At 30.0% G+C, this 25,815-nt stretch overlaps 3 protein-coding genes across 6 annotated transcripts in view; 2 read left to right on the top strand and 1 right to left on the bottom strand.

Moving 5' to 3' along the window:
• Positions 1–3,745: 3,745 nt before the first annotated feature.
• On the bottom strand, positions 3,746–5,587 carry LOC136982713 (uncharacterized). Its single transcript, XM_067279284.1, has one exon. The coding sequence runs from the start codon at positions 5,585–5,587 to the stop codon at positions 3,746–3,748; it is 1,842 nt and encodes a 613-aa protein (XP_067135385.1).
• Positions 5,588–5,689: 102 nt separating this feature from the next.
• LOC136982712 (uncharacterized) lies at positions 5,690–7,540 on the top strand. Its single transcript, XM_067279283.1, has one exon. It carries the CDS (start codon positions 5,690–5,692, stop codon positions 7,538–7,540), a length of 1,851 nt encoding a protein of 616 aa, XP_067135384.1.
• A 2,930-nt stretch (positions 7,541–10,470) lies between these two features.
• The window catches only part of LOC136982690 (putative phospholipase B-like 2), a 30,985-nt gene continuing 15,640 nt past the window's right edge, over positions 10,471–25,815 (top strand). Inside the window, exons 1-13 of one of the 4 annotated variants that reach the window (XM_067279262.1) lie at positions 10,471–10,519; positions 10,882–10,933; positions 12,555–12,820; positions 12,919–13,078; positions 13,170–13,330; positions 13,402–13,485; positions 15,270–15,382; positions 17,343–17,380; positions 19,244–19,346; positions 19,426–19,554; positions 19,620–19,773; positions 19,856–19,945; positions 21,342–21,546. In XM_067279262.1, coding sequence (XP_067135363.1) covers positions 10,481–10,519; positions 10,882–10,933; positions 12,555–12,820; positions 12,919–13,078; positions 13,170–13,330; positions 13,402–13,485; positions 15,270–15,382; positions 17,343–17,380; positions 19,244–19,346; positions 19,426–19,554; positions 19,620–19,773; positions 19,856–19,945; positions 21,342–21,401 — 1,449 coding nt within the window. In that variant the 5' untranslated portion in view covers positions 10,471–10,480 and the 3' untranslated portion in view covers positions 21,402–21,546. Of the gene's footprint in view, positions 10,520–10,881; positions 10,934–12,554; positions 12,821–12,918; positions 13,079–13,163; positions 13,331–13,401; positions 13,486–15,269; positions 15,383–17,342; positions 17,381–19,243; positions 19,347–19,425; positions 19,555–19,619; positions 19,774–19,855; positions 19,946–21,341; positions 21,567–25,815 lie in introns of those variants that run through there. The other 3 variants (XM_067279261.1, XM_067279263.1, XM_067279259.1) reach the window with 3 other exon arrangements.

Below are 25,815 nucleotides of genomic sequence, written 5' to 3'. Positions count from 1 at the left end.
ATTCAAACCAAACTCTCAATGGCTTGACAAAACTGAATTAAAAGTGAGAAAGTGAATGCAAAGACGAGTCATTCATAACTGCTGGATATGTGAAATCCAGAATAATTCATTATGCTATTATTTATAATAAATATAATAATATATTCATATTTCACATTCAAACTATACTTTAATGTTGTTAAACATTTTGTTTTAGTTCTTGTTTTATGTTATTCTTTTATCTGTATTTTTACGAGATATAAATATAATTTTAAAATATTTTTTATACTGTAATATAAATATAAATTAATTATTATATACTTGAACATACTTTTGGTATTTTAGGTATTAGCAACATTGTGTGCCTGGATATAATTGAGTCTTAATTGAAGGGAATGACTTAAACGCTGTATTAGTAGCAGCGCATGAAATTGGACATAGGTAATTTCACTGTTTTAAAATACATTTATGAATATTTTTAAAAATTATTTTAAATATAAAAAAAAATTATTTAAAAAAATAATTATTTTTAATTTTTTTCGTAAATTGTAGTATATTGTTAATTTTTGTAAATTTTATTTTGCATTGGTTTTAATAAACTTTTTTATATAATTTATATAATTTAAGTGTTCATATCTATGAGAAACGAATAGTTTTTTTCAAAAATTAATTTTATAATTACAGTTTAACGATGGATCACGACGGCGATTAAAATGATTGTAATACAAAGTCTCCTATTATTAGTACAAAGCGGAAACTAACTTGGTCAAGTTGCAGTAATGAGTATTTGAGAAAAGGCTTTCGGTGAATATTTTAAAAATAAATATATTTTGATTGATATTCTTATTTTTAAAAATACGAAAATTATACTTTTTTAGAAATTCAAGATTACATTGTTTGTCTACTAATCGAATTTTAAATTCTATTATTAAATTTGAATATATTTTACCTGGAGAAAAGTATCCTCCGGAAGTACAATGTGAATACTGGAAAGGGGAAGGTGCCACAGTTTACAGTTCATCTACATACATTGAAAAAGTAAGCCGTTTTTCAATTAAATTTATAAGTTATGCATCAAAATCATTTCGAAGTTTAATTAATTTCAGGATATCTGCCATGAATTACAATGTGTTTGTGGAAAAGATGCCTTTGGAAAATTCGGTGCTTTAGAAGGCAGTAAATGTGGTAAAGATAAAGTAAGTTTATTTTTAAAATTTTTAAATGAAAATTTAAAAATTTTAAAAATAACATCAATCTTTATAAATGCTGCGAAACGGAACAAACTAGAAATGTTAACTGAGGTGACCTTTCTCGTTAGCCTACTCGGCAGTTTTAATAAATGCCATAATGTTTGGAATTACAAGAGGTGCAGAATATGTCCTATCGCTCGAACGAGGAAATTAAAACAGTTCCGGGAAAATTTGCGATAGGAAATTAACATTATGTCAATAACCACAAAAACGTTGGAATAAAATGGAGTATTGATGATGATGAAAATGATATTAATTAAAAATATTCGCAAAAACGCGAAAGAAGCGTGTGTTTTAAAGGTGGAATTAAAACGTTGTTACTTTGTTTCAGATCGTTTCGGTCACTCGTTACATCGTTGTACACGGTTACGCGCTTGCAATAAAGACAGAGTCCTCTCTTATCGAAGTACATTTCAATTTCTATGAAAAACCGAAATTGAGTCTTAAAAAGAACCGAAAAAAAATTGTTTTTCTTTTACAAGTCTTATCGACACTATTTAATTAATCACATTTCGTGTCAGCTTGAATTAAAACATTCATTCATCTTTCCTCATGAAAAATTTGCTAATTAATAAACTGCATTTAAAACTTTTTCCCGAATTGTTTCGATTGAATAGCTAAATAAAAGTTTTATCATCATTTTATACACATTTTTCATATTTCTTGTATATTTATTACAAAATAAAAAATAACGTTAATTCAATTTCAACATAGGAGAGGGTTAAACAAATGTTACGCTCAGCGTTTAAATTCTATTTGTTCTATGATAATGACGCGTGCTTAAATTAAGGCGTTCTTTTAGTTAAAAAATGTTTACGTTAATTATGTTTAGTTCTGGGAGGCAGATTATATAGTAGGCCAATTTCAATATTTGTATCGTTAATTTGAATCTTCCAAACTACGTAGTAATAGTTATTAATTCGTTCATAAATTCTTCCTTTTTTTTTGGTGTGTGTGTTCTAGCGTGCAATAATTTTCGGGAAAGTTTTGTATGTTCGGGAAAAGTTTTCTTTCTGAAAAGAAAGAAAACTCCCCGAACTGCACCTTTGGAATGTCGCACACAAGAGGCAGATTAATTGATCTGGAGTACCAACATAATCGAAGTTATGGAGTCTTTGTGTAACTTACTCCTCTGCAGATAAAAATGCTATAAATTACAAATATATAAACATAAATATATATATTTATTTATTTATTTTATGTGGCCGGCCGTATTTCCTTTCCTGAATCACTGAATCATTCCTAACTTCTTTTCATTTCTCTTTTCCTTAATTTCGTTTTTATTAGTTTCTTTTTTGTAGAGATCATTGGGCACAGGCTCAACATGTCCACCGCTTATAAACCCGAGCCCCTAATATAACACAACGTGTTTTTTCTGTTATACGGTACGCATTCCACACAATTGGACATACTCGAGACTTTAAACATTCAATTTATATCTTTCGTAATATCATTTCCGATATGAAAATCATACTTTCATCTTTCCTGATTATTGGCATACCAAATATTTTTCAGTGTATTGTGTAGAACTTTCCAAACAGAACATTTATGAAAACGATAGAGTATCATAAAAACACTATATCTTTTAAATATTTATATACGGACTGTCTTTACATTTGAACTTTAAATTATAATTTAAATATTTCAAGACTTTACTCTTGTGTCATTTTAATTTTTACATTAAAATAAAATTTGTCTATTAAAATTATCATTTATGATTATTAAAGATATATGAATAAACTGACAATTTAAAATAAGATTTTAATTTATTTTTATATTTAACTTAAAATTAAATTATGTTTAATTTAATTTTAAATACATTAATTTATCTTTTTACAGTTTTGTCGAGAAGGTTTGTTCCTTGAAAAAGTGGCGAAAAGATAATTATATGTATCTAAAATGTATATTTTGAAATAAAACAGTGCGCTTTATTTAGCTATTTAATGGTATTATCTTTTGTTAGTTAAAATGTCTTTGAGTCTTATTTAATAAATATATAACCTCTATAAAAATAATTCTCAATTTATATACAGTATAACGAGTACCAGTAAAATTAGATTTATCCAAAACATGATTTAATTATCATGCGATTAGAAAAATTACTTAGATAAAGAAAATTATTGAAATAACATCAGAAGACAATTACTTTATTAAACTACAATCTTCAACTGAATTGAATTTTGAATTTTTATTTAATAACAAGAGTATCACAAAGCACTCAGCAAAATATATATATTCATACACTTAACACCTTATTCTTGCCGAGAAAATTTATTCAAAACAAACGTTTTCAGCCTGATTCACAGGCCATCTTCAGGTTTAGAATACATTTGAACTAAAATTCTATCATTGGAACACAAAATTCAAATTCAAAATTAATAAGATACATTTAAACAAAAATTAAATAGACAACATAAATACCAATAAACTAAAACATAAAATATATAAACATGCAAGAAACGAATATATAAGTATTAATAAATGCAATACTAAGACATTCAATAAAACAGTTATAACTATTGGTTAGAGCCCTTATTAAAGTTCCTAACCATGAACTTCCACGCAGAGGGTAGACTTTCTGCGTCCCTCGCATTTAGACAGCCTTCTTGTAATCTACTCCTATAAATCTGTAACTTTTCTGCCGTCAATGCCAAAGATGGAGAAGATAAAGTGTTTATGATGGTCGCCTCATTCCATTTAACTATAGCTCCTGGCGCTTGCGCCATTTGGGACAAAATTGTTGTATTAGACCTCTTTCTGATGTTACAACTATGCTCCTTGATTCTAAGCCCTAAACTTCTAGTGGTTACTCCAATGTAGTCTTTTTTAACGCCCAATTGCATGTTCTCATATGGAATTTTATAAACTCCTGCTTTCTCTTCTGATTTTATACCATCCTTATCATTCCTGAGGATTTTGTATAAATTAGGCGCCCTTTTTAAAAGCATTCTCGAATCTTTTTTGTGTGCAATCTCCTTCATGACTGTATTCATACTCTCATTATACGTAAATTTTACGCTTTTATTGGGAGCATTTTTAAAAAACCTTTTTTCGATGTTGGCTTCATACTTCTTAATTAATCCCAGAATCGTACTTTTTTGGTAACCTAGGGCCTTGGCTACGTCTATTATTCTATTCATTTCTTTCCTCCTGTCTTGTACTCTTTCACAATACAAAAATGCTCTTCTTATTAAAGCTCTGAAAGCCGCTATTTTATATTTATACGGATCCTTGGATTGGGAGGGAATGTACAAAGGGCTGTGTGATGGTTTAATAAAAACGTTAGTGGACAGGTGGCCTTTTCTGAATGTAATATCAATGTCGAGAAAATGCAGATTCAAGGAACTCTTCTGTTCCAATCTTAAAGTAAGGCCATCATTGTTACAGTTGATGTTATCCAAAAAATCCTTGATTCTGCTGTTATTTCTCCATAATATAAATAAGTCATCAACGTATCTGCTAAAATACATGATATCATCCTTAAAAACATGAAAAACTCTTCTTTCCAGTCTTCGAACCACCAATTCACATAGGATCCCTGAAAGCGGGCTTCCCATAGGGACCCCTCTTCTCTGTCTGTAGACTTGCCCATTAAAAATGAAGCAAGACTCACGGCAGACCAAACTAGCCAAACTCTCTACTTCTTCAGTATAATTAAGCAATTCTGAGTTATTACAGTATAAGAAGTCCAATAGCGCCTCCTCACACGATTCTATCCTAACCGACGGATACATGCTCTCATAATCGAAAACAGTTGCAACTTCATCCTCCATTAATGCTATATTCTGCAGATCTTTAACCACTTTTATAGGATCCCGTGCCACTAGAGTATCTGTGCCTAGCTGCGAGGATAAATACTCATGCAACTTCTTCTCCAACACAAACGTGGGACCTCTGCATTTCTCTACCACAGGTCTTATTTCTTTACCGGTTTTATGCACCTTAGCGAAAGCAAATAACCTAGGTGTTCCAGGCCTAGGGTTCCTACACTTCCTGAGAAAAGGCAAAGCCTTGGAAAGCTTAGAGACCTCTAGTTTTCTGACCTTCCTATCCAATCTTCCAATAAAATTGTTGTTGATCTTCTCACATTCCGTCTTTACGATATAATCCATTAGTGCTTCGTTATATGTACTCCTTTTCATGATGACCAGTTGCTTACTTTTATCCGCCCTAGTCAATACCAATTCATTCTGCCTTAACCAATTCTTAGTGAGCCGGATATCACTACTTCCAATATCTTGCTTTCGGTCCTTCTGCCTGTTGTTAAGGACTGCTTTCCATCTGAAGTACTCTTTTTCTAAATCGTCTAGTCCAACAATGCCCCTTTCAATTTCCTGTACTGAGGTTTCCCAATTCATAGCCTCCATTGGAAAAACCTTATTACTTTCCGCACGTGGGACCAAATAGAGGTACCAGGAAGGATCAAGAAGCTCCTAGAAAAAGGCCCAAATTTTGTTCCAATGGAGGCTATGAATTGGGAAACCTCAGTACAGGAAATTGAAAGGGGCATTGTTGGACTAGACGATTTAGAAAAAGAGTACTTCAGATGGAAAGCAGTCCTTAACAACAGGCAGAAGGACCGAAAGCAAGATATTGGAAGTAGTGATATCCGGCTCACTAAGAATTGGTTAAGGCAGAATGAATTGGTATTGACTAGGGCGGATAAAAGTAAGCAACTGGTCATCATGAAAAGGAGTACATATAACGAAGCACTAATGGATTATATCGTAAAGACGGAATGTGAGAAGATCAACAACAATTTTATTGGAAGATTGGATAGGAAGGTCAGAAAACTAGAGGTCTCTAAGCTTTCCAAGGCTTTGCCTTTTCTCAGGAAGTGTAGGAACCCTAGGCCTGGAACACCTAGGTTATTTGCTTTCGCTAAGGTGCATAAAACCGGTAAAGAAATAAGACCTGTGGTAGAGAAATGCAGAGGTCCCACGTTTGTGTTGGAGAAGAAGTTGCATGAGTATTTATCCTCGCAGCTAGGCACAGATACTCTAGTGGCACGGGATCCTATAAAAGTGGTTAAAGATCTGCAGAATATAGCATTAATGGAGGATGAAGTTGCAACTGTTTTCGATTATGAGAGCATGTATCCGTCGGTTAGGATAGAATCGTGTGAGGAGGCGCTATTGGACTTCTTATACTGTAATAACTCAGAATTGCTTAATTATACTGAAGAAGTAGAGAGTTTGGCTAGTTTGGTCTGCCGTGAGTCTTGCTTCATTTTTAATGGGCAAGTCTACAGACAGAGAAGAGGGGTCCCTATGGGAAGCCCGCTTTCAGGGATCCTATGTGAATTGGTGGTTCGAAGACTGGAAAGAAGAGTTTTTCATGTTTTTAAGGATGATATCATGTATTTTAGCAGATACGTTGATGACTTATTTATATTATGGAGAAATAACAGCAGAATCAAGGATTTTTTGGATAACATCAACTGTAACAATGATGGCCTTACTTTAAGATTGGAACAGAAGAGTTCCTTGAATCTGCATTTTCTCGACATTGATATTACATTCAGAAAAGGCCACCTGTCCACTAACGTTTTTATTAAACCATCACACAGCCCTTTGTACATTCCCTCCCAATCCAAGGATCCGTATAAATATAAAATAGCGGCTTTCAGAGCTTTAATAAGAAGAGCATTTTTGTATTGTGAAAGAGTACAAGACAGGAGGAAAGAAATGAATAGAATAATAGACGTAGCCAAGGCCCTAGGTTACCAAAAAAGTACGATTCTGGGATTAATTAAGAAGTATGAAGCCAACATCGAAAAAAGGTTTTTTAAAAATGCTCCCAATAAAAGCGTAAAATTTACGTATAATGAGAGTATGAATACAGTCATGAAGGAGATTGCACACAAAAAAGATTCGAGAATGCTTTTAAAAAGGGCGCCTAATTTATACAAAATCCTCAGGAATGATAAGGATGGTATAAAATCAGAAGAGAAAGCAGGAGTTTATAAAATTCCATATGAGAACATGCAATTGGGCGTTAAAAAAGACTACATTGGAGTAACCACTAGAAGTTTAGGGCTTAGAATCAAGGAGCATAGTTGTAACATCAGAAAGAGGTCTAATACAACAATTTTGTCCCAAATGGCGCAAGCGCCAGGAGCTATAGTTAAATGGAATGAGGCGACCATCATAAACACTTTATCTTCTCCATCTTTGGCATTGACGGCAGAAAAGTTACAGATTTATAGGAGTAGATTACAAGAAGGCTGTCTAAATGCGAGGGACGCAGAAAGTCTACCCTCTGCGTGGAAGTTCATGGTTAGGAACTTTAATAAGGGCTCTAACCAATAGTTATAACTGTTTTATTGAATGTCTTAGTATTGCATTTATTAATACTTATATATTCGTTTCTTGCATGTTTATATATTTTATGTTTTAGTTTATTGGTATTTATGTTGTCTATTTAATTTTTGTTTAAATGTATCTTATTAATTTTGAATTTGAATTTTGTGTTCCAATGATAGAATTTTAGTTCAAATGTATTCTAAACCTGAAGATGGCCTGTGAATCAGGCTGAAAACGTTTGTTTTGAATAAATTTTCTCGGCAAGAATAAGGTGTTAAGTGTATGAATATAACAAGAGTAGTTTTCCTCATGCTTTATCCAAGTCTTCGCAAAATTTCGTGAAATTTTGTGACACAGGTAATATTTTTAATTTTTATCTATATTATAAATTTTACAGTTTCTAAACAGAAATATAAGAATGCAAGAAATGAAATGTCAAATCAATATCTTAAACATAGATCCAAAAACAATTAAAATCGCTACAATTGAGGCTGCGGTTTTTATAGATCAAGTATTACAAGATCGATATAATGTGTTATCGTCCAATTTTTTTTTTGTTGTTCTTGGCATTTTAAATATTTTAATCCATTTTCAATGTAAGAAAATAACAAATGAATGTATCTTTATTAGATTTAATTGATATTCAGATATAGAAGTTTGTCGATCCGCTTAATTTTGTGCTTATTAGATATGAGACAATGCGAAACCGAATGGTAAATTTCTTCATAACAAATACATAAACAAAATTTATGAAATGCAAAATTTATTCATTCCACACTAATATAAATTAAGATTTCATATTTATTCGTTTAAAATTATACCTAACTTTTAATACATTCAGAAGAATGGGCAGCAAAGCAATTCTTATCTGGATAACTTTTGTAAGTGGCAATGGAAATTGAAGAAGAAAAGAATAAAGTGGGATAAGCTAATCTCTTAACTGGGCAAGTAATTTCAATCCAGTAATGTGAAAATTACTAAATTGAAACTTTTGCAATATTTATTGTATGTTAAAATAAAGAACAGTGAAATATCGTATTATTTTTATGTTTTTCATGATATAATTTAATGCTATGCGTATAATATTCAATCACAGTAAATGATCATGGACGCTTTAGTATTTTGCAGTCAAGTGAAGATCACCAACCTCTTCTCGGAAAAATGTTTTTAAATGCATTAAATAGAATTGCAAAAGAAACCAGTTACATAGAAACACATTTAATAAAATAAAAACATATGATATAGTAACATATGTATTTTTTTTAACACAATAATCAACAATTTCACACAATAACACAAAATTTAGATTGATTTGAAAGCTAATTTTTACTCTTCCAAGACAACGGATCCCTGAAAATTTTCTAAGGATTACTGGTCTACAAGCTATTTCAATGGATTTCAATGGATTTCAAGCTACTGGAACATTGAATGACTCCAATGTTCCAGTGACAATTCAGAAAGTATTCTTTGAAATATTATTGCACAAACACGAGAAAATGATGAAGCTGCATCAAGTGATGAATCAGATGATGATATAGAACCAGGAGTAATAGAAGGGAAAGCACTAAACCATCAGTCTGTTCTCGTACAAATTACAGAACTTGAATGTTATGCGTATGCATATTATCTTGTGGAGAAAGTATTTGTGATAGAAATAGAAAAGGAACCGGAAATTCTGTTACGTGGGATTGATGTAGATATCTCAAAGTGAGATATCTACATCAATCCCACGTAACAGAATTTTTTGGAAAAAATAAACACCGCGTGTTTACTTTACAGTCGAATGTCTTTAAGTAAGCAGATTGTTTTTCCAGATATTAATGAGATCTTCTATGAAGATCTAACTATGTTTCTACGAAAGTCATATTGACATAACTAATACTATGTATATGTAGACAAGACCTTACATCTCATAACTTACAAACTGATTTAACGTACAGTACAGTATTGTATTAACATGCATTTTCGGTCATTAAATTTTGTGATAACATTAAAACTGATGCTTTTTTATTATATTTAACAAAAAATATGTGCAGTAAATGTGCTATGCGTGTAGATCTGCAGGAACGCTCATACCCTTAACCTAGACACCTCGCTAACTTTGGAAACTTTGGATTTTCACCACCACAGGTGTCCAACATAGCGAGGTTTTACTGTAATTAACTCATATGTAGTATAAACTTGACAGTTAAAAATATATATTTTTTGTTTTATTTCAGTCTCTCAAATTTCTTAATGGGAAGCCGGTTTTCTAACCCTTTCATTGTAGTTCGTTGTGCTGAAAGGAATAAATAGATATAAAAACTACAAAACAGAACATCTTCGAAACTACATTGAAAATTAAACAATTATATTTAGTTTTTATTCAAAAACATAAACATTTGATGCTTGGTTATTTCGTATGTTTATTTATTAGAACATTGATTTACTCAGAAAATAATTTGAAAAATCCGTTTTGAGTTGTTCAAAGAATTTTTAATGTCATATTAATGAAGCGATGTTACTGAGAAATTAACAATTTGTAAAGGTCACAGTAGATATAACGTTACGCATAACTTATTAAATATTTCAAATATATTTGTTTAAAAAATAATTATTTTAAATATAATACCATGAAAATAGTCTAAAATAAAATAAATTTATATTTATAAAACATTTAAAATTTCACATTCAGTTAAGAATTAAGTTGGTTAGAGTAGATTAACACAGTAGATTAAAAAGCTGCTTTATTTATAAGAAGTTTTTAAGAAAAAAATGAACTCATTCAAATGCATATATAAATCACAAATAACTACTTTATTTAGTTAAAAAAAATAAAAGCGTACTGTTAACCATAACTGGAAGCTTCCTATCATCTTTTCCTACAGGAAATGTAATTTATTTCCTAAAAATTTATCTATAAATATATATATGAAGATAATCAAAGTTATCATATACACTGCTGATATGAAGTTCAAGCTCTTGATATTCATTTATTTTTTACAGGTATGATGTTTAATTTTAGTATCTTTCTCAAATAACATTAAAAATACATTATAAAATAATTTTATCACAGACTTTTCTTACAATATAACGAAAATTTATATTACATTTCATTACTTATTTATATTATTTTAAATTTTATTATATGGTTTCATTTAATAGTTATTTTAAAATTTATTTTGAAGTTTTAATATTGTTTTTTTTTTTTAATATTGGAAATCGTCGATTACAAATTATTAGTATTATGTTTTATTTCTAAAATAATACAATGTTACAAAACTGAATGATTCTTAATTAAAAATTAAAAATTGATATTAATTAATTTTTAAAGTAAATTTATTTTACATAATTTCCCAAATAAAAAGATTCTTTGGGAGGAAAATTTAGTTACATCAAAAGAAAACAATGTAACTTTAGGTGAGTTCTAATTATTTTTTCTTACTGCTTATCATTAAAATATTATGAAATTTTAATTGTGATAGAGTAAATATAAATGCAAAATCAATCTCAGTTTACATGTAATATATGGATAAAAATCAATTAGCTAATGGTTTAAAGTCGTATATAAGTTTATCAAATTTATATATATATATATATATATATATATAAATGCATTTCCGTTCCTAACTAAACAGTCCTGGTAGTGCTCTGCAGAACCAGGTGCCATTAAATAAAATTAAACTAATTAAAAACTGTATAATTCCAGGATCGATCTGACTATAAAATTTTCCATGTGCAGTAGTTACGAATAATTTTAGTGTTAAAATAATTTATTATTTTCTATATTACAAAAGTTTATGAAAATTTTTTTATGATATTATTTTGATTTTCAGTATTTTTAATATATAATCATCATTCTATAGTCCAATACTGAACATAAGTTTTCTCATGTATTTTTTCTTATACATGAGAAAACTTATATAATACAAACAGAACTTAAGTTAGGAAGTAATGAATTTATATAGATATAAATAAATAACGGAAAATTAAATACGAAAAAATTAAATAAGAGAAACATATTTCTAAAAATCAATAACAGAAAAATTAATTTAAAATTATAATAAAAACATAAAAAGTTAAAACTAATATCAATTTCTTATAGTTATAAATAATAATACTAATTATTTGAGAATATCTCTCGCGATAAAAAAAAAAAAAAGCAGAATGTAGTAATTAGATTGATGTAATCAAATGAGAGTTAACAATAAATTTATTGTTATATACAGAGGGGCCAAAAAATCACACTTCAACATGAAAAATATCTGTATTAAAGCTTATTATTAGATTTGTGAAGACATCAAAGTATAGCTGTAAGTCATGTTTGACTACTGCAATCACATTAGGCGCATTATATCCGAAGACGAAGGACGTCTCCCAGATGTCTGCTTGTGCACGTCAAACACGATGCCACAGCTTCAAATTTATTAAGAATGCGTGCGATTGTCAGTCGTGTTGGTGGTTTTGTTCCAAACTCACACCGCTATTGTTGTAATGTGCTTCGCAAACACTTTCAAATTTCTAATACCACTTCAAAGTAAGTGATATTGAAATTGCGTTGCTCCAAAGTCAAGCGTGCCTCTATCATTATGACCCTCTTGATGGCCACATGATGCCTTTAGCACTCGTGAGATAACTGACATCTTTAGAGACAACACGATACTATACCGCAATAATTCAATTCGGATTTTAAAAAGAGCATAGCCAGTATTGAAGTGTGTATATATTTTTGAGCCCTTCTGTACACATAATATAATATATATATTATCGTATTATGTGAAAAAGAGTCTGATATCGTTCTTATTCAACTTCCATAATAATCTAATGACGTTGCATTAATCATTTACTTTTGTAAATAACATTATACACTGCTTATAATTATGATGCATATTTACGTTTTTCGCTTCTTATTCGTAACATAGATTTCAGGAAAGAGCTGTAATAATAATATGAAAAGATTATTAAGATATATAATATATTCTGTTTTTTGATTAAATGTTAACAAATACTCTAAATTTATGTTTAATTGTATTATTTATAGGCGATACATTTTATCCCGTAATCTATTCTATGCCAAAAAACGAAACGGATGTTTCTAGCAATGAACACGGAAAATTAGTTATTATTAAGACGAGAAGGGCTGTATTTTATGTGGAATTATATCCGAACTATAATCTTTTGTCAAATAATTTTGAAGAATCCAAGATTTTTAATCATTCCAACGTTCCTTGCCTATTTCAAGGGCCAATTGTATCTCATAAAGGAGGAATGGCCGCCATTTCTATTTGTCATGGAGATGGAATCTTGGTGAGAATTTAATCGACAGTACTCATGACAATTACTTCAATAATTATCATCTTTTTAAGTTATTAGCTTAAAAATATTTAAACCATTGAATTTTCTAGCATGGAACATTGTTGTTAACTGAAGAAACTTATTTCATCAAGCCTCTTTCTGTAGTAAGAACAGATATGAAATTATCAGCAAACCAAAAGAGTCCTGTTCTTCATATATTGTCAAAAGTTTTACGAACTGAAACAGATATATGTGGAACTAATGAATCTGGTAATTATTTTCGAATTAAAACACTTATATTTTCTATATTCACACATTTTAAAATTTATAAACAAATAACTTATTTTTGAATTAGCTACAGGAAGAGAAATAATAACAAAAAATAAAATTTTAAATAGAAATAAAAGATCAGCGAATAAATATACAATAGAAACAGCTGTTTTCATTGATGAAAGGTTAAAACATCATTATACAGAGAAATCATTCAAAACTAATGCTGTTGTATTAAATATATTAAATCAGGTAAAATTAATAATTATCAATTAGTTTTCTCAAATTTATAATAAACATTATTTAATATTTTACGCTCATAGATGCAATTAGTCTTCAAATATGGAAGTTTAAATGTTCCAATACGTATCACGATAGTTGAATTAAATAAACTGAACTATCGCAAGGTAAGTAAATTAATATTACAAAATAAAATACACAGTATTTGAATTATATTTAATAATAGATATGTTTATAGGGAACAAATTGGTATTTATATCAAACGAAAATATATAATTATAAATAGTTTTATGAATGTTTATATTATTTAAAATATGGGATATTGCATTATAGGTTTATATCTTTGATTTCTCACAAATGTTTACAAGTGAAATGTATCAAACATTTCGGTTAAAAAATACAATGTTAAGACATTACTTTATGAAACAAAATTGTTTTGTATTGTTATCTTTAATGAATTATTTATTTTGTATCTATTTTTAGTTTTATCTTATTAAAAGATTTAATTATTCTACCTATTTAACTGTATTTCATTAAAAAATAATGTTCAATTTTAAAATGTTTACGTTAAAAGTGAAATTAAGTACCATTTATTTTTTATTATTTAAATAAAACAATAAAATGATTAGATATTTTAAATAATTATTATGTAATTAAAATAAATTTATAATTATTGAAAATATTCAAGTGTATTTTAGTTAAAGTGAAATATCATGTGATTGTTGTATTAGTTCGTTTATAGAACAAATATATCCAAAAGATTAACTTTTTTATACTTAATAAGTAAATAAATATCTCTATATTACAAATTGTAAATATACAGTAATATTTATAAATATAAATTATAATTATAAACGTAGAGCTGTGCCGTCAATGTCCCTCGCACTACTACTAGAGATGACTTTCATACGAAACGGCTCCCCAGACTAGCATGCCAGAAATGGGTAGTGTGCCACTTAATAGTAAAAACGAGATTAAAGCGCTCACCAATATGGTCTTCCACACTAAAGTGATGGTCGTTCGTTCCCAAACAGAACCAGGGTTGGTCATTAAAGACGATACCGCTGACAGTCCTTAGCAGTTCAAGCTTCCCTGTCAAGGCACCACTGCAAAAGAAGCCGACGATATTCGGTGTTAATAATAGGATGCGTGGCAGTCACCCTACTACAAATTTTCCTCTTCTAGTCGTCTGCTAATGGTGGGGGAAGAGACTGGAACCTGTAGCGAAATTTCTGTTTGAATCTGGATGGCGGATAAATACGCCGTTGCAGCTGTTCGTGCTCTTCTCACATTCAGTTGATCATCTTTCCTTGTGATCTGTCTGGCGCTTCAAGCGCGTGGCCATGTATGTGTGCCTTCACTTATCCACTTTCTCAACACCTCTTCACACTCAGGTAAAAAATAAATAAACAGCCCAGATAGCAAGCAATTTGACGAAATGGCCGTCCTGCTTCCCCCAACCCGACTGCATAGGACAGACATGCCCGTCATTCAAAGACCTTCAGATATCAGATACACTGAAAGTTCTGAACAAAGAGATTCTGTGAACCATTTTATAGGATACTGGGTAGCAATTTTAAAGCACTCTGGTGGCATTATCTGACTGAAACTGGACCAATAAAACTATTTCGATTTTTTCACACGATATGATTCGCATCAACTCAAGCAGTTTAAATAACTAAAAATTCAAAAATATTTTATATAAGTCAGTGAATTGTCAAAAATTTGACGATTTGCCGAATTTTAAATTTTTACAATATCAAAAGTAAGATTAATTTATCCTACCACTAACAATAAAATATTAGTTTTTAGATTTAATTTTTATTGATGATTTTATTTCTAATTTGGCATGTATCGTTGGTATTAAGAAATATCTGCGATACGTACTAAATTTTATGTTTATAATTTGATTAGAAATTTTAAATCTCTAAGTATAAATAATACTTTTTAGAAAACTTCAAAAAAAGTTGATGCAGTAAAATATTTAAAAGAGTTTTGTAAATGGCAAAGTGACAAAAAGAAGGAAAGTAATACGAAATGGGATCTTGCAATTCTATTAACTGGGTAAATAAGTATTTTAATAATATAAATTAATCATTCCGAATTTTGATTAATTTAAAATTAAAAAGTTTTTATATAGATGTTTTCATTATCAATAAAAATGACGAAGAATGAAGGAATCTGTATTTTAACGAATTAAAAATTTAAAATTTTCAAAATAACTTCTTAGATTTAAATGATTATATTTATACTGAATTTAGACTGAGAGCTTTTATATTATTATGACAGATTCAAGCTATTAAAAATGTCATAAACCACTAAATCGTTAGGAAAAATCTAGTTAATTTAATTCATAATAGTTAATAATATAATTAAATTGTTTATTTATAATCCTTTCTTAAATAGACCTTACTTAAATTATTTTACTGTTATTTTGTTTATAAGATTATTTCCAACCAAATAAGTAAAGTAAGAAATTAACATTTAAAATAGAACTGGTGTTCGTATAAACAAATTAAGAAAACTTTGATTTGAAAGTTTGTGTTTTCTATCCATATCCACGTTAACTGTTACTGCTAATGAAGCTGCCATTTGGTTAAGATTTATACTTATATACCTGTGTACGACATCTATTCTTGAGACAAATTTAAATGTTCTTTTATTGTGTATTCTAATAATCTAAAATAGATGGCCGAGCGATTAAGGTATGAGTCTACCTCTGTGGGGGACTGAAAAAGAGTCAAAACCTGGAATTTTCAAAATGGTTTGTCCTGGATATGTCGAACATCACCTGTCATCTAATAAAAAGTAAAAATATATTACAGATGGATACTAGTCCAATCTTCACTGCTTGCCAATTATACATGATGGTGATTGGACATGGCAAGCAGTGAAGATTGGACTAGTATCCATCTGTAATATATTTTTACTTTTTATTAAATTGTAATTCTGCCAGCCCTTTTTACAAAGAGATCATCTGTCATCACTCGGTCATCTCATCGTGGAACTGACCGAACCCGTGCTAAGCATGATTAAAAGCCCTTATTAGTGCCTCCAGGGCGAAAAAGTAAAGAAAAACATACTATAAAATAAATTTGAAAATTACTTTACTTTGTCGTTTTATTTTATGCATATTTTATTAAAAATAAAAGTGAAAAACTCAGCAGAAGCAAAATGATCATTTGTAATTTATAGTCAATGTCAATATAGTTTAATAAAAGAACTAGAACTAAACAATAATTTAAAAGTCTTCTTACAGAGGCAAGTTCGACAAATGGTTGTTATTATTATTATTATTATTATTATTATTATAATTTTTTATCCATTCTTCAATCATAGTTATATAGAAGGTATGTGATAAAATAATCGTTCTTTATAATTTTTAAATACATAAAAATTTTATCACCCTATAGCCTACTGAATACTTATTATACCCTGACAATATTATATATTCTAGCACAAAACTAGATTTTACAATCTAATCTTTTATTTTTTAATTTATAAAATATTCATTCGTCTCTAATGCAAGTAAATAGTAATTTTGAAAATTAAAAATGATATTTATTATATATGAATTATTGGTATAAAAAAAATTAGTATTTATTTTACACCCGCATCGAATTGGCCAAAGGCCTCACAAATGTGTGCTTTGACTCTTTCGGGTGGTCAATGTTATTTATAGTCTTTTGTATCACCTTGAAGTTACGGTGCATGGAAAGCGCTAGAAATTGTTTATCTAATCCGCTTTATTACTATTGATACAGTTATGTCAAAATAATTTTGTAATATCTGTTACCAATTATAAAATCAAATAAAGATCTAAATAAAAAAAGAAGACATAAACATAAAACTTTTTTATCTACTTGATTTCTGTTTTTATTTAAAAAAATATAATAATAAAAAACAAATACTTTATTAATATAAGTCTTACATCAAATTTTTATCCGTATATTTCAATTTTATATAAAATACAAAAACATATTTTTTAAAATGCTAAATGTTTTCATTTCGATTACTATTTTAGGTTTGATATATACAGAGGTTTCAAAAAAGATATTGTAGGTAAGTAAACAACTTAAAAATGTATAATATAATATACTGCATTTAGAAAATGAAACCTTATTAATTTTTGTTTTCTATTTGCATATTTTTATAGTATGAAATATTTAAGAGTTTAATTATAATACAATATGCAAAGTATATGATGACTCAATAGGAGTAAAATCTTTAACAGAACACAGAAACAAAAATCGCCAGCTATTTTACATTCTAACTAGTTTCAGTTTTCTGTGGTAGAATCTTGTCTTGTGTCAGCTAGTTGGGCATGAGCTTCTAGGCTATATTGTCCCATGGTGAAGTGTGACGTAAGTGTAATAGTAATTGTATGCGTTTATGATGGTCGTTACGCTGGGAATAATGCCAGAGGACTTTTAAGGGTAACTGGTCCCTATTCAAGCGTTACAGACGTGGAGAAAACTCGGAAAACTCCACGTAGCCAGCCCGTCTTGGAGAGGCGCGAACTCTCAGTGTTCGGGGAACGGAACCGCTTGGACGCAGATGGGCCCTGTGGTAGAATTCCACATACAAAAAATCAACGCACTCTAGTGGGAAGAAAAGTAATTGAAATCCAATATGGACGATATTTATGCGATTGCTTATCGTTATTTACAGTACATCAAGATTGTGAAAAACAGGGATATAGATGGACATTGGCTTTGTTTGTCAAAAATAAATAAACATATCATAAAAAAATCTTTTTTCTAATATTTTAGCTTTTATCTAATATTCTAATATTAATATGTTGTCCGAACTAACTTACTACTATCACTAGCTACCCTTTTACATATTTCCCCCTCTCGTCCCTCTGTGCTTTTCATTTTTTTGGCTTCACTGTCTATACTATTAATAAATATAATAACAATCCTTTTAATATTTAAAATAATAACTGGTTTGAATGATAAGATCATAATAAGGTTATTATTCAAACCAGTCGAATCGAAAATAATTTACTACGTGCTATTTTTCAATGAAAAATTTGCTTTCGTACCTAATCAGTTTTAAAAACAGTATTTTTTAATATAACATCCTTATAACTTGGATCCGGTTTAGTGTATGAGAAATATTTCCTTACTTCTATAAAGGTCTCTAAATTGGTGTCACGCTTCTCCATGTTAAATTTTCCACTGCACGTTAGAACTGACGTAACTACATGCGGCCTAGTGACATACTATTTTGTTGTCTACTCATTGGTTGCTGCAAAACAGATACGTTACGCGGCGTTGTTAACTTTTCACGTATCTGTGCAATTTCCTGGCCAGATTCTGAGAGACTAAGCTGATATATCTGCATCAATCCACCTATACAGATTTCTAAGCCGATCCGGATTCCGCCTATTCTCTCTGCTCGGTAGTTTAATGCATTTATCACTTAAGGTCATCTTAATAAAGTAAATTATTTTGAACTTTAATAATAAAATTGTTTTCTCAGTTTATCTGTTGTACAATATTGTAATCTGTAGTTAATCACATTTAAATGTTTTAAAATAATTCAATTAACGTAAAATCTGCATTAAATTATAATAGTAATTTAATCTAAACAATTTTAAGATATATAGGGAAAATACTGGTAATATGTATTATATTTTTATAACATTTAGTTTTGTTGGAATATAAAATATTAATGACAAAACATCAATTAATAATTTTTGTCAGTATTATTTCTGTATAATTTTAATGTTTCTCTTTCATAAATACCAAGTTCTTAAAGAAATACATAAGTTGCTCGTCATAATAGGTCTAAATAGTCTTTGAAATTGCTATATATATTTTTTTAAACCAAAAGTTTTTAATATCTGGATAAAAGCATATATAATCTTTATCAATGGGGTATAATTATAAAATATAACTGTTGGTTTCTTCTTCCTAGGTTTAGCATATAGAAATCAAATGTGTACAGAGAGTGCTTGCGTTATAGCAGAAGGCTTTCAGTTTGATGCTAGCTTAATATTAGCGCACGAAATTGGACATAGGTATAGAAATATCATACCGTTAAATTTCATTAGATATATTTTAATAGAATTTATTTATGATTTTGGTTTTTACTTAAAGTTTATCTATGAAACATGACGGCGCAGGAAACTCATGCGATCCAGGAAAGTACATTATGTCACCATCAATTGGAGGCGGAAAAACGAAATGGTCCAAGTGTAGTAATGAATATTTAAGAGATTTTCTGAGGTTAGTTTCATTAGTAATGGTTTCCTTACCTTTCTATAAAAATATACGTGAATACATTTTTTCAGAACAGAAACTTCAAACTGTTTACGGAAAACATCCATTCGCCGAAATTTTTTGAAAAAAGTAAATCAATTTCCTGGAGAAAAATATCCTCCTAAAGCTCAATGCCATTTGTCTACAGGAAAAGATTCTTTTCCATTTCTTGAGAATTCGTCAGATGTAAGTTGTTATATATTTTTAATTCATATGAATGTAAATCAGAGTAGTACTTCCATAAAAAGTAACTAATAAAAAATTATAGAATATTTGTAGTTTGTTATGGTGTATGAACAAAAAATGGAGGATATCATCACATCCTGCTTTAGACGGAAGCAAATGCGGTCCCAATAAGGTAATTTAACACATTATACTCATATTTGTTTTTATGTATTTAGAATATCTTTATAAAATATAAGCTACAGTATATTATTCTAGACATTACAAAGTTTACAACCGTCGAAAAAAAATATACTTGTTATTAAATTTTAAGTAATTTATAAAGATAAAGGTTTGCTATTAATGCATCCGTAGCGCGATATAGACGTAAGAGTATATCGCGTCGTAATAGACGTAATAGAAAAGTTAATTAGTATTAAACAACAGCATTAATATTTAATAAAACTTAAGTCTATTTATTTATTTCACGATTTTAAGAATGTTATACAAAGGGATAGATTGTTTACAAAGGGAATGTTTTACAATAAGGCAGCATTTCTCAACCTGGTTGTGGTTCGCGTGTTTGTACAGGTGGTCCACAGGCAGACTTAAATTAAATGTTAGTAGTAACGTAATTATATCATATTTATTTGTTTATTAAGATTAAAACTTTGTTTGGTGATGATTCACTTTTAACAGTTTGGTTCCAATTTAATTAATTATGTTTCCACATGTATTAAAAACTTTAGATTTATTACGTTAAAAATGGCACAGTATGTACCAAATGTTGGTAATATCCATATGTTTTAAAAAGTTAGGCCTGCATAACTTAGTGGTCCGTAGAAATTTTTCAGACATTTTACTGGTTTTTTGGCTTAAAGAGGTTGAGACACGCTGGAATAGGGCATAAATTATTTTGCAAAATGAAACTATTAATAGTATACTGACACACTGCATTATTATACTTTGGTACAGTAATTATATAAGCTTGACGACCGTTATTGATATAAGTAATATATTAAAATAATTTCTCCCCTAGATTAATTACCGTATATCTCGGCGGATAAGACGACCTTCAGATAAGACGATGTATAAATTTTCGTCGAAGTTTTATAGTTTTAGCATATATCTGTCCTATAAGACGACCCCCAAACTATCAACGGTCTTTGAATTTAGTTTAGATCAGCGATCATCATCTGAATAATAATACTGTATAGCGTATACGGAATTGTGTCCTATTTGTAATTTTTCGAATGAACAAATTTTATTTTCTTGCATCTGGCGATTTTTGCAAACATTCGCACTAATTCGGGTATTCGGGTAATGACCTTGACTATTTACAAAAACACCCTATGGGCTATTCTATTTTGTGCACATACCCTACTCTCTTCTAGTAAATAATTACGGTTTGTCTGTCCTTTTATAATGGTTTTAATTTATATAAATTTCAATCTAATTTTTTGTATCTGTCCTATAAGACGACCCCGGATTTTCGGGGCCATTTTTTATGGTTCAACTATCGTCTTATCCGCCGAGATATACGGTATATATATTTTTTCATTCTCATCATACGTACATTTTAAATATTACAGATTTGTTTCGAAGGCGATTGTATTCCGAAAAATAATATAAAATCGTATAATTACTATTAAAATATCACATCTGTCAACTTTACATTACGATTATTAAATGGAATAATATTAAATTATTAATTAAAAGTTATATCAAATTGAAAAATGCCTCAATAACTAATAATATATTTTCTAATTTAAAAAAAATAATAATAAAAATTTAAATTCAGAAATTGTTTATCGTTCACCATAAATTCTGTATGTATTGAATTTTAATTTGAAATAAAGTATTTATTTATATGCTGAAGAATGATTATTTTATTAACAAAAATAAAAAAAAATTGTATAAAAAATGTAAAATGTCATTTGTTTCACTTTTCCTTCCCCTTGTAAGAAAAGCATAATAAATAACTTCTTTACAAATTATGTGTTATACTTTAGCATTTTCTTTGTTTATTAACCATATTCTTGGTTAATTTTTTTAAATAGCCAGTCCAGAAATGTATACGGTTGCATTTATCGGTCAAACACGTCGTAGAAATAAGAAGGATCTCATAACATTCATGAAAGTTTAAAAAACTATTCAATGGGGTCGGAAATTTTAATATAAAACTTTATAAAAAATACGAGGATAAACCTCAGGTTGTTCCGAGTTTACAGATGATTAACACATTCAAACAACCCTTATAACAAAGAAAGAATTATTTTATTCTTACTTTCATCATATAATTATAAGTTACCTGAAAAGCTCATAATTGATATAATTGATAGTTAACTTATAATTGTATGATGAAAATAAGAATGAAATAATTCTTTCCTTGTTATAAGTGTTGTTTGAATCTGAATAATCTTTAAAATCGGAACAGGCTGAGGGTTTTTCTTAGTATTTTTATTTTTCCGACTGTTATATGTAACACAGGGGAAGTGTGGCGATCGGTCAAAAAATGACTCCCAAGAATTTTATATTTTTGAACTCGGGACCTTGAAACGTCGAGAAATGCAAAAAATTCGACTTTTTTACTGTATGTATGAATGTTAGTGTGTCTCTACCTTAAAAATTGAGCTTTCTACTATTTTATAATAGTAAAAAATATAAAATATTTTTAATAATAAAATATGATAACAGATGGCGTTACCAAAGTTGTCGGGAAAGTTAAGCAACTTGTTGCTGGGTTTTTTTATAAACTTTTAAAAAGGTAATGTAAGCTATTGTTCTCAGTCTGTATTGGTTGCCGAACTGCCTGATAAATATAACTGTCGCAGGTTGGCCATTTAATAAAATTTTATTCCAATACAAAATATGTTGTAAGAAGTTAACGAATGTTTTGTCTATTTTTAAACCGTGGTGAAGACAAAACACGGTTGAAAAGACAATCTGTGAGAGTGTATATTAAAAGAGGTAGAAATTCTTGAATACAGTAGAATCCCATTTGTCCGAGTTCCGATTAACTGAGGTTCCGCATTATCCTAGGCAAATCTGAAAATTAATACACTACTATTCTTACGTTAGAATTCAAAAATGAATCATTCATATTAAAACCCAGCTACAATAGTTTTAACAATAAAATATTGTTTAAACTATTGTACGTGTGTTAGCTATATAATAAAGGATGTAAAAATTATGTTCTTCTATATGATTAAAGTTACTAAAGCATAAAAAGAGGCTTCAAATCTTTTATATACGTAATTTTTAAACCGAAATAGCCGTGGCAATTCGTTTTCGGTGATCCGAGGTAGCATCGGTCTACATTATCCTAGATAATCGGAATTCTACTGTAAAACAAAGGGAAAAGTGAGAAATGAGAAAATTAACAAAAATATTCAAAATTGAAAAAGCAAAAGCTGAGGAAATTATCAAGGAACAAGAACTTGTAAAGTTCTTAATATTTGAGAGCAACAATAGGTTCAACATGGTAAATTTTCAAAACGTAAAGAAAAATCTATAAATTGATATGAGGAGTGATTTATCAGGTCATCAAGAATGAAATTTGTGGAAAGAAAACAAAGTTGGTTGATAACTTACAAATATAAGGAATTATTTTATTCATCAAAGTATGCACCCACATTATCTATACACTTTTGCCCTTTAAGCGGTAGGTTGTTGAGGCCGGTGGTATAAAACCCTGGCGGACGAAAGTCAATGAATTCCTGGAAGGCCAGTTTTACAGCATTGTCGGAAGTAAATTATTTTCGTATTAAAAAGTTGTCCAAATTACGGAAGAAGTGGTAGTCAGTGCAGGCTAGGTCTGGTGAGTATGGAGGATAATGAAGAAGTTCCAACTCCAATTCCTGTAGTTTTGCCACAGTTGTGCAGTGTGTGATCTAGCGTTGTCATGCAATAAGATAGGAGTCGATCTGTTGACCAATCTAGGCTGTTTTTCTTTAAGTTTTTGCTCCATTTCGTCCAGTTGGTTGCAGTATATTTCTGCTGTGATCGAGAGCCAGGTTTCATGAAGTCATAATGGATCACACCTGCGCTAGACACCAAACACCCACCATCAGCTTCTTTTGATGAATATTACGTTTTGGAGTGTGCTTTGGTGATTTATCCCTGTCTAATCACTGTGCTGAACGTTTGCAATTGTCATATTGGATCCATTTCTCATTATAAGTGACAATTTAATTCAAAAATGTATCAGATTTGTGACGAGAAAGCGACATCAAGCACGTATCCAAACGCTATTGTTTCTGTGTTCCGTTCCATTTTCAACAATGATTTCTTTAAACAGGCGAGATATGCAAGTTTCCAAAAAAAAAAAAAAAACGGTAAAATATTAAGCCAATGTCAAATAATAAGCTGTTACAGTTGGGAATATTATTACCTACAAATTTCATCCTTGGGAATAAATACGCGTAGGCCTATATATAAAAAAAATAATAATCAATTCTAGTTGACACATCAACAAAGTAATTGAAATCGGAAAATTTAAATACAGGGTTTTTCTAAATTATGTGTCAGAAATGTAAAGGCGGGTAGAGGCGACTGAAATAAGCAGATTTCGTATAGGAATGTGGGTGCGGAAATGCATCGTTGAGGTGCTAGCACGTAAGGCAGTATTAACAACGGATAAGTAGAACGACAAGTAAAGACAAAGGAAAACAACAATTCATTTATCAAGCAGTTTACAATAGCTGCTCGAAAGAGCGACCACCAAAAGTGATACAAGATTTACAGCGGCGGCGCATGGATTGGCGTACTGTACTGTACATTAGTAAAAACGTCAGGCATATCAATCGGGCAACCAGATTATCTTCAGATGTTATGGGACTATCGCACACTATGCTCTTTAATGTGACCCCAAAAGAAGAAATCCAAGCACGTCAAATCGCCTGAAAGTATAAAACGATCCACTCGTACACAACTCCCAATGAAGACGCTCGAATGTTCGGAGATCCGAGAGGTTCCTACCCGGAAATCGTTCCATGTACATCCTTTGAGCAGCCGCTCCATTACCTTGCGCGACCCCATACGTGAAATGCATGTCGGTAAGCTCCGCATTGGTGTAACGATGTATGTTGCTCAAAATTCGTGCGGGGAATGACGATTCAAGCCAGCGAAGCACTTTCATCCGCCGAACTCAACAACGCCCTTTCGCTGCATTTCCGCACCCACATTCCTATACGAAATCTGCTTATTCAGGTCCCCTCTACCTGCCTTTACATTTCTGACATATAATTTTGAAACACCCTGTGTAGTAATGATTGAATTAAAGTAAAAAATAAATTTTAAACTGGATTGAAATATTTTTAATTAATATAATTCAAATGTTAACAACAGATCAACTATAAAATATGTAAAAAGAACGGAAAACATATACAGGAAATCTTCGTTAATTTGAATTTGGATAATTCGAAGTTGCGATTATTTCGTCCCTTGAATTTCGAACTAACGAGGATTTCCAGTACATAAAATTATAAAACGAAGCCTGATGCTAAAACGTTTGGTATCAATAAGTAAATGAGGCCAATATAGTTTTATGCATGTAGAGACAGAGTTTAAACTGGGACGGGGCGCTACGCGGTTCATTTAAAATGCCTCCGTTTATTCCGAAGATATTTTTTGTCGATTTTAAGCGCATTTTCTTAAAATTAATGTTATTTAGCTGCAAATTTGAAAAAATTGCAGCCCTGTACATTCCCGCTGTCATCCGTCCGTCCGACTTTCTTTCCTTAATCTCGAGAACGAAGTTAAATAGATGAAATACGAGACCAGATATGTAAAGCTTAGGGACAAGTATATATGAATTACCGGTTTGGACTGGAAGTTACTTTATTTCAATTTAAATAATTTTTCTTGAATAGAGTTAGCTAGATAAACGGCATGGCTCTATTGTTAAAGAAAAATTATAATGTACGGTACAGGGGCAAGTCACTAGTAATTTGAGGTGGAGAGCATATATATTAAATTAAATTAGTTAAAGATATGATCAAAAATTGCATCCCGGCATTGTGACACGCTCAATTCTTTCCAGCGAGTCACCAGCTTAAAAGAATT

The sequence above is a fragment of the Centruroides vittatus genome, unplaced genomic scaffold, assembly GCF_030686945.1.
Source record: "Centruroides vittatus isolate TY-2023 unplaced genomic scaffold, ASM3068694v2 contig_862, whole genome shotgun sequence".
In the NCBI taxonomy this organism is placed as follows: domain Eukaryota; kingdom Metazoa; phylum Arthropoda; class Arachnida; order Scorpiones; family Buthidae; genus Centruroides; species Centruroides vittatus.
Note: the sequence above shows the minus strand (reverse complement) of the source record. Positions and strands in the feature narration are given on the sequence as shown.

Bases quoted from the DNA above. Each gene is read 5' to 3' on its own strand.
- LOC136982713 (XM_067279284.1), bottom strand. From the start codon at position 5,587: ATGAATTGGGAAACCTCAGTACAGGAAATTGAAAGGGGCATTGTTGGA.
- LOC136982712 (XM_067279283.1), top strand. From the start codon at position 5,690: ATGGAGGCTATGAATTGGGAAACCTCAGTACAGGAAATTGAAAGGGGC.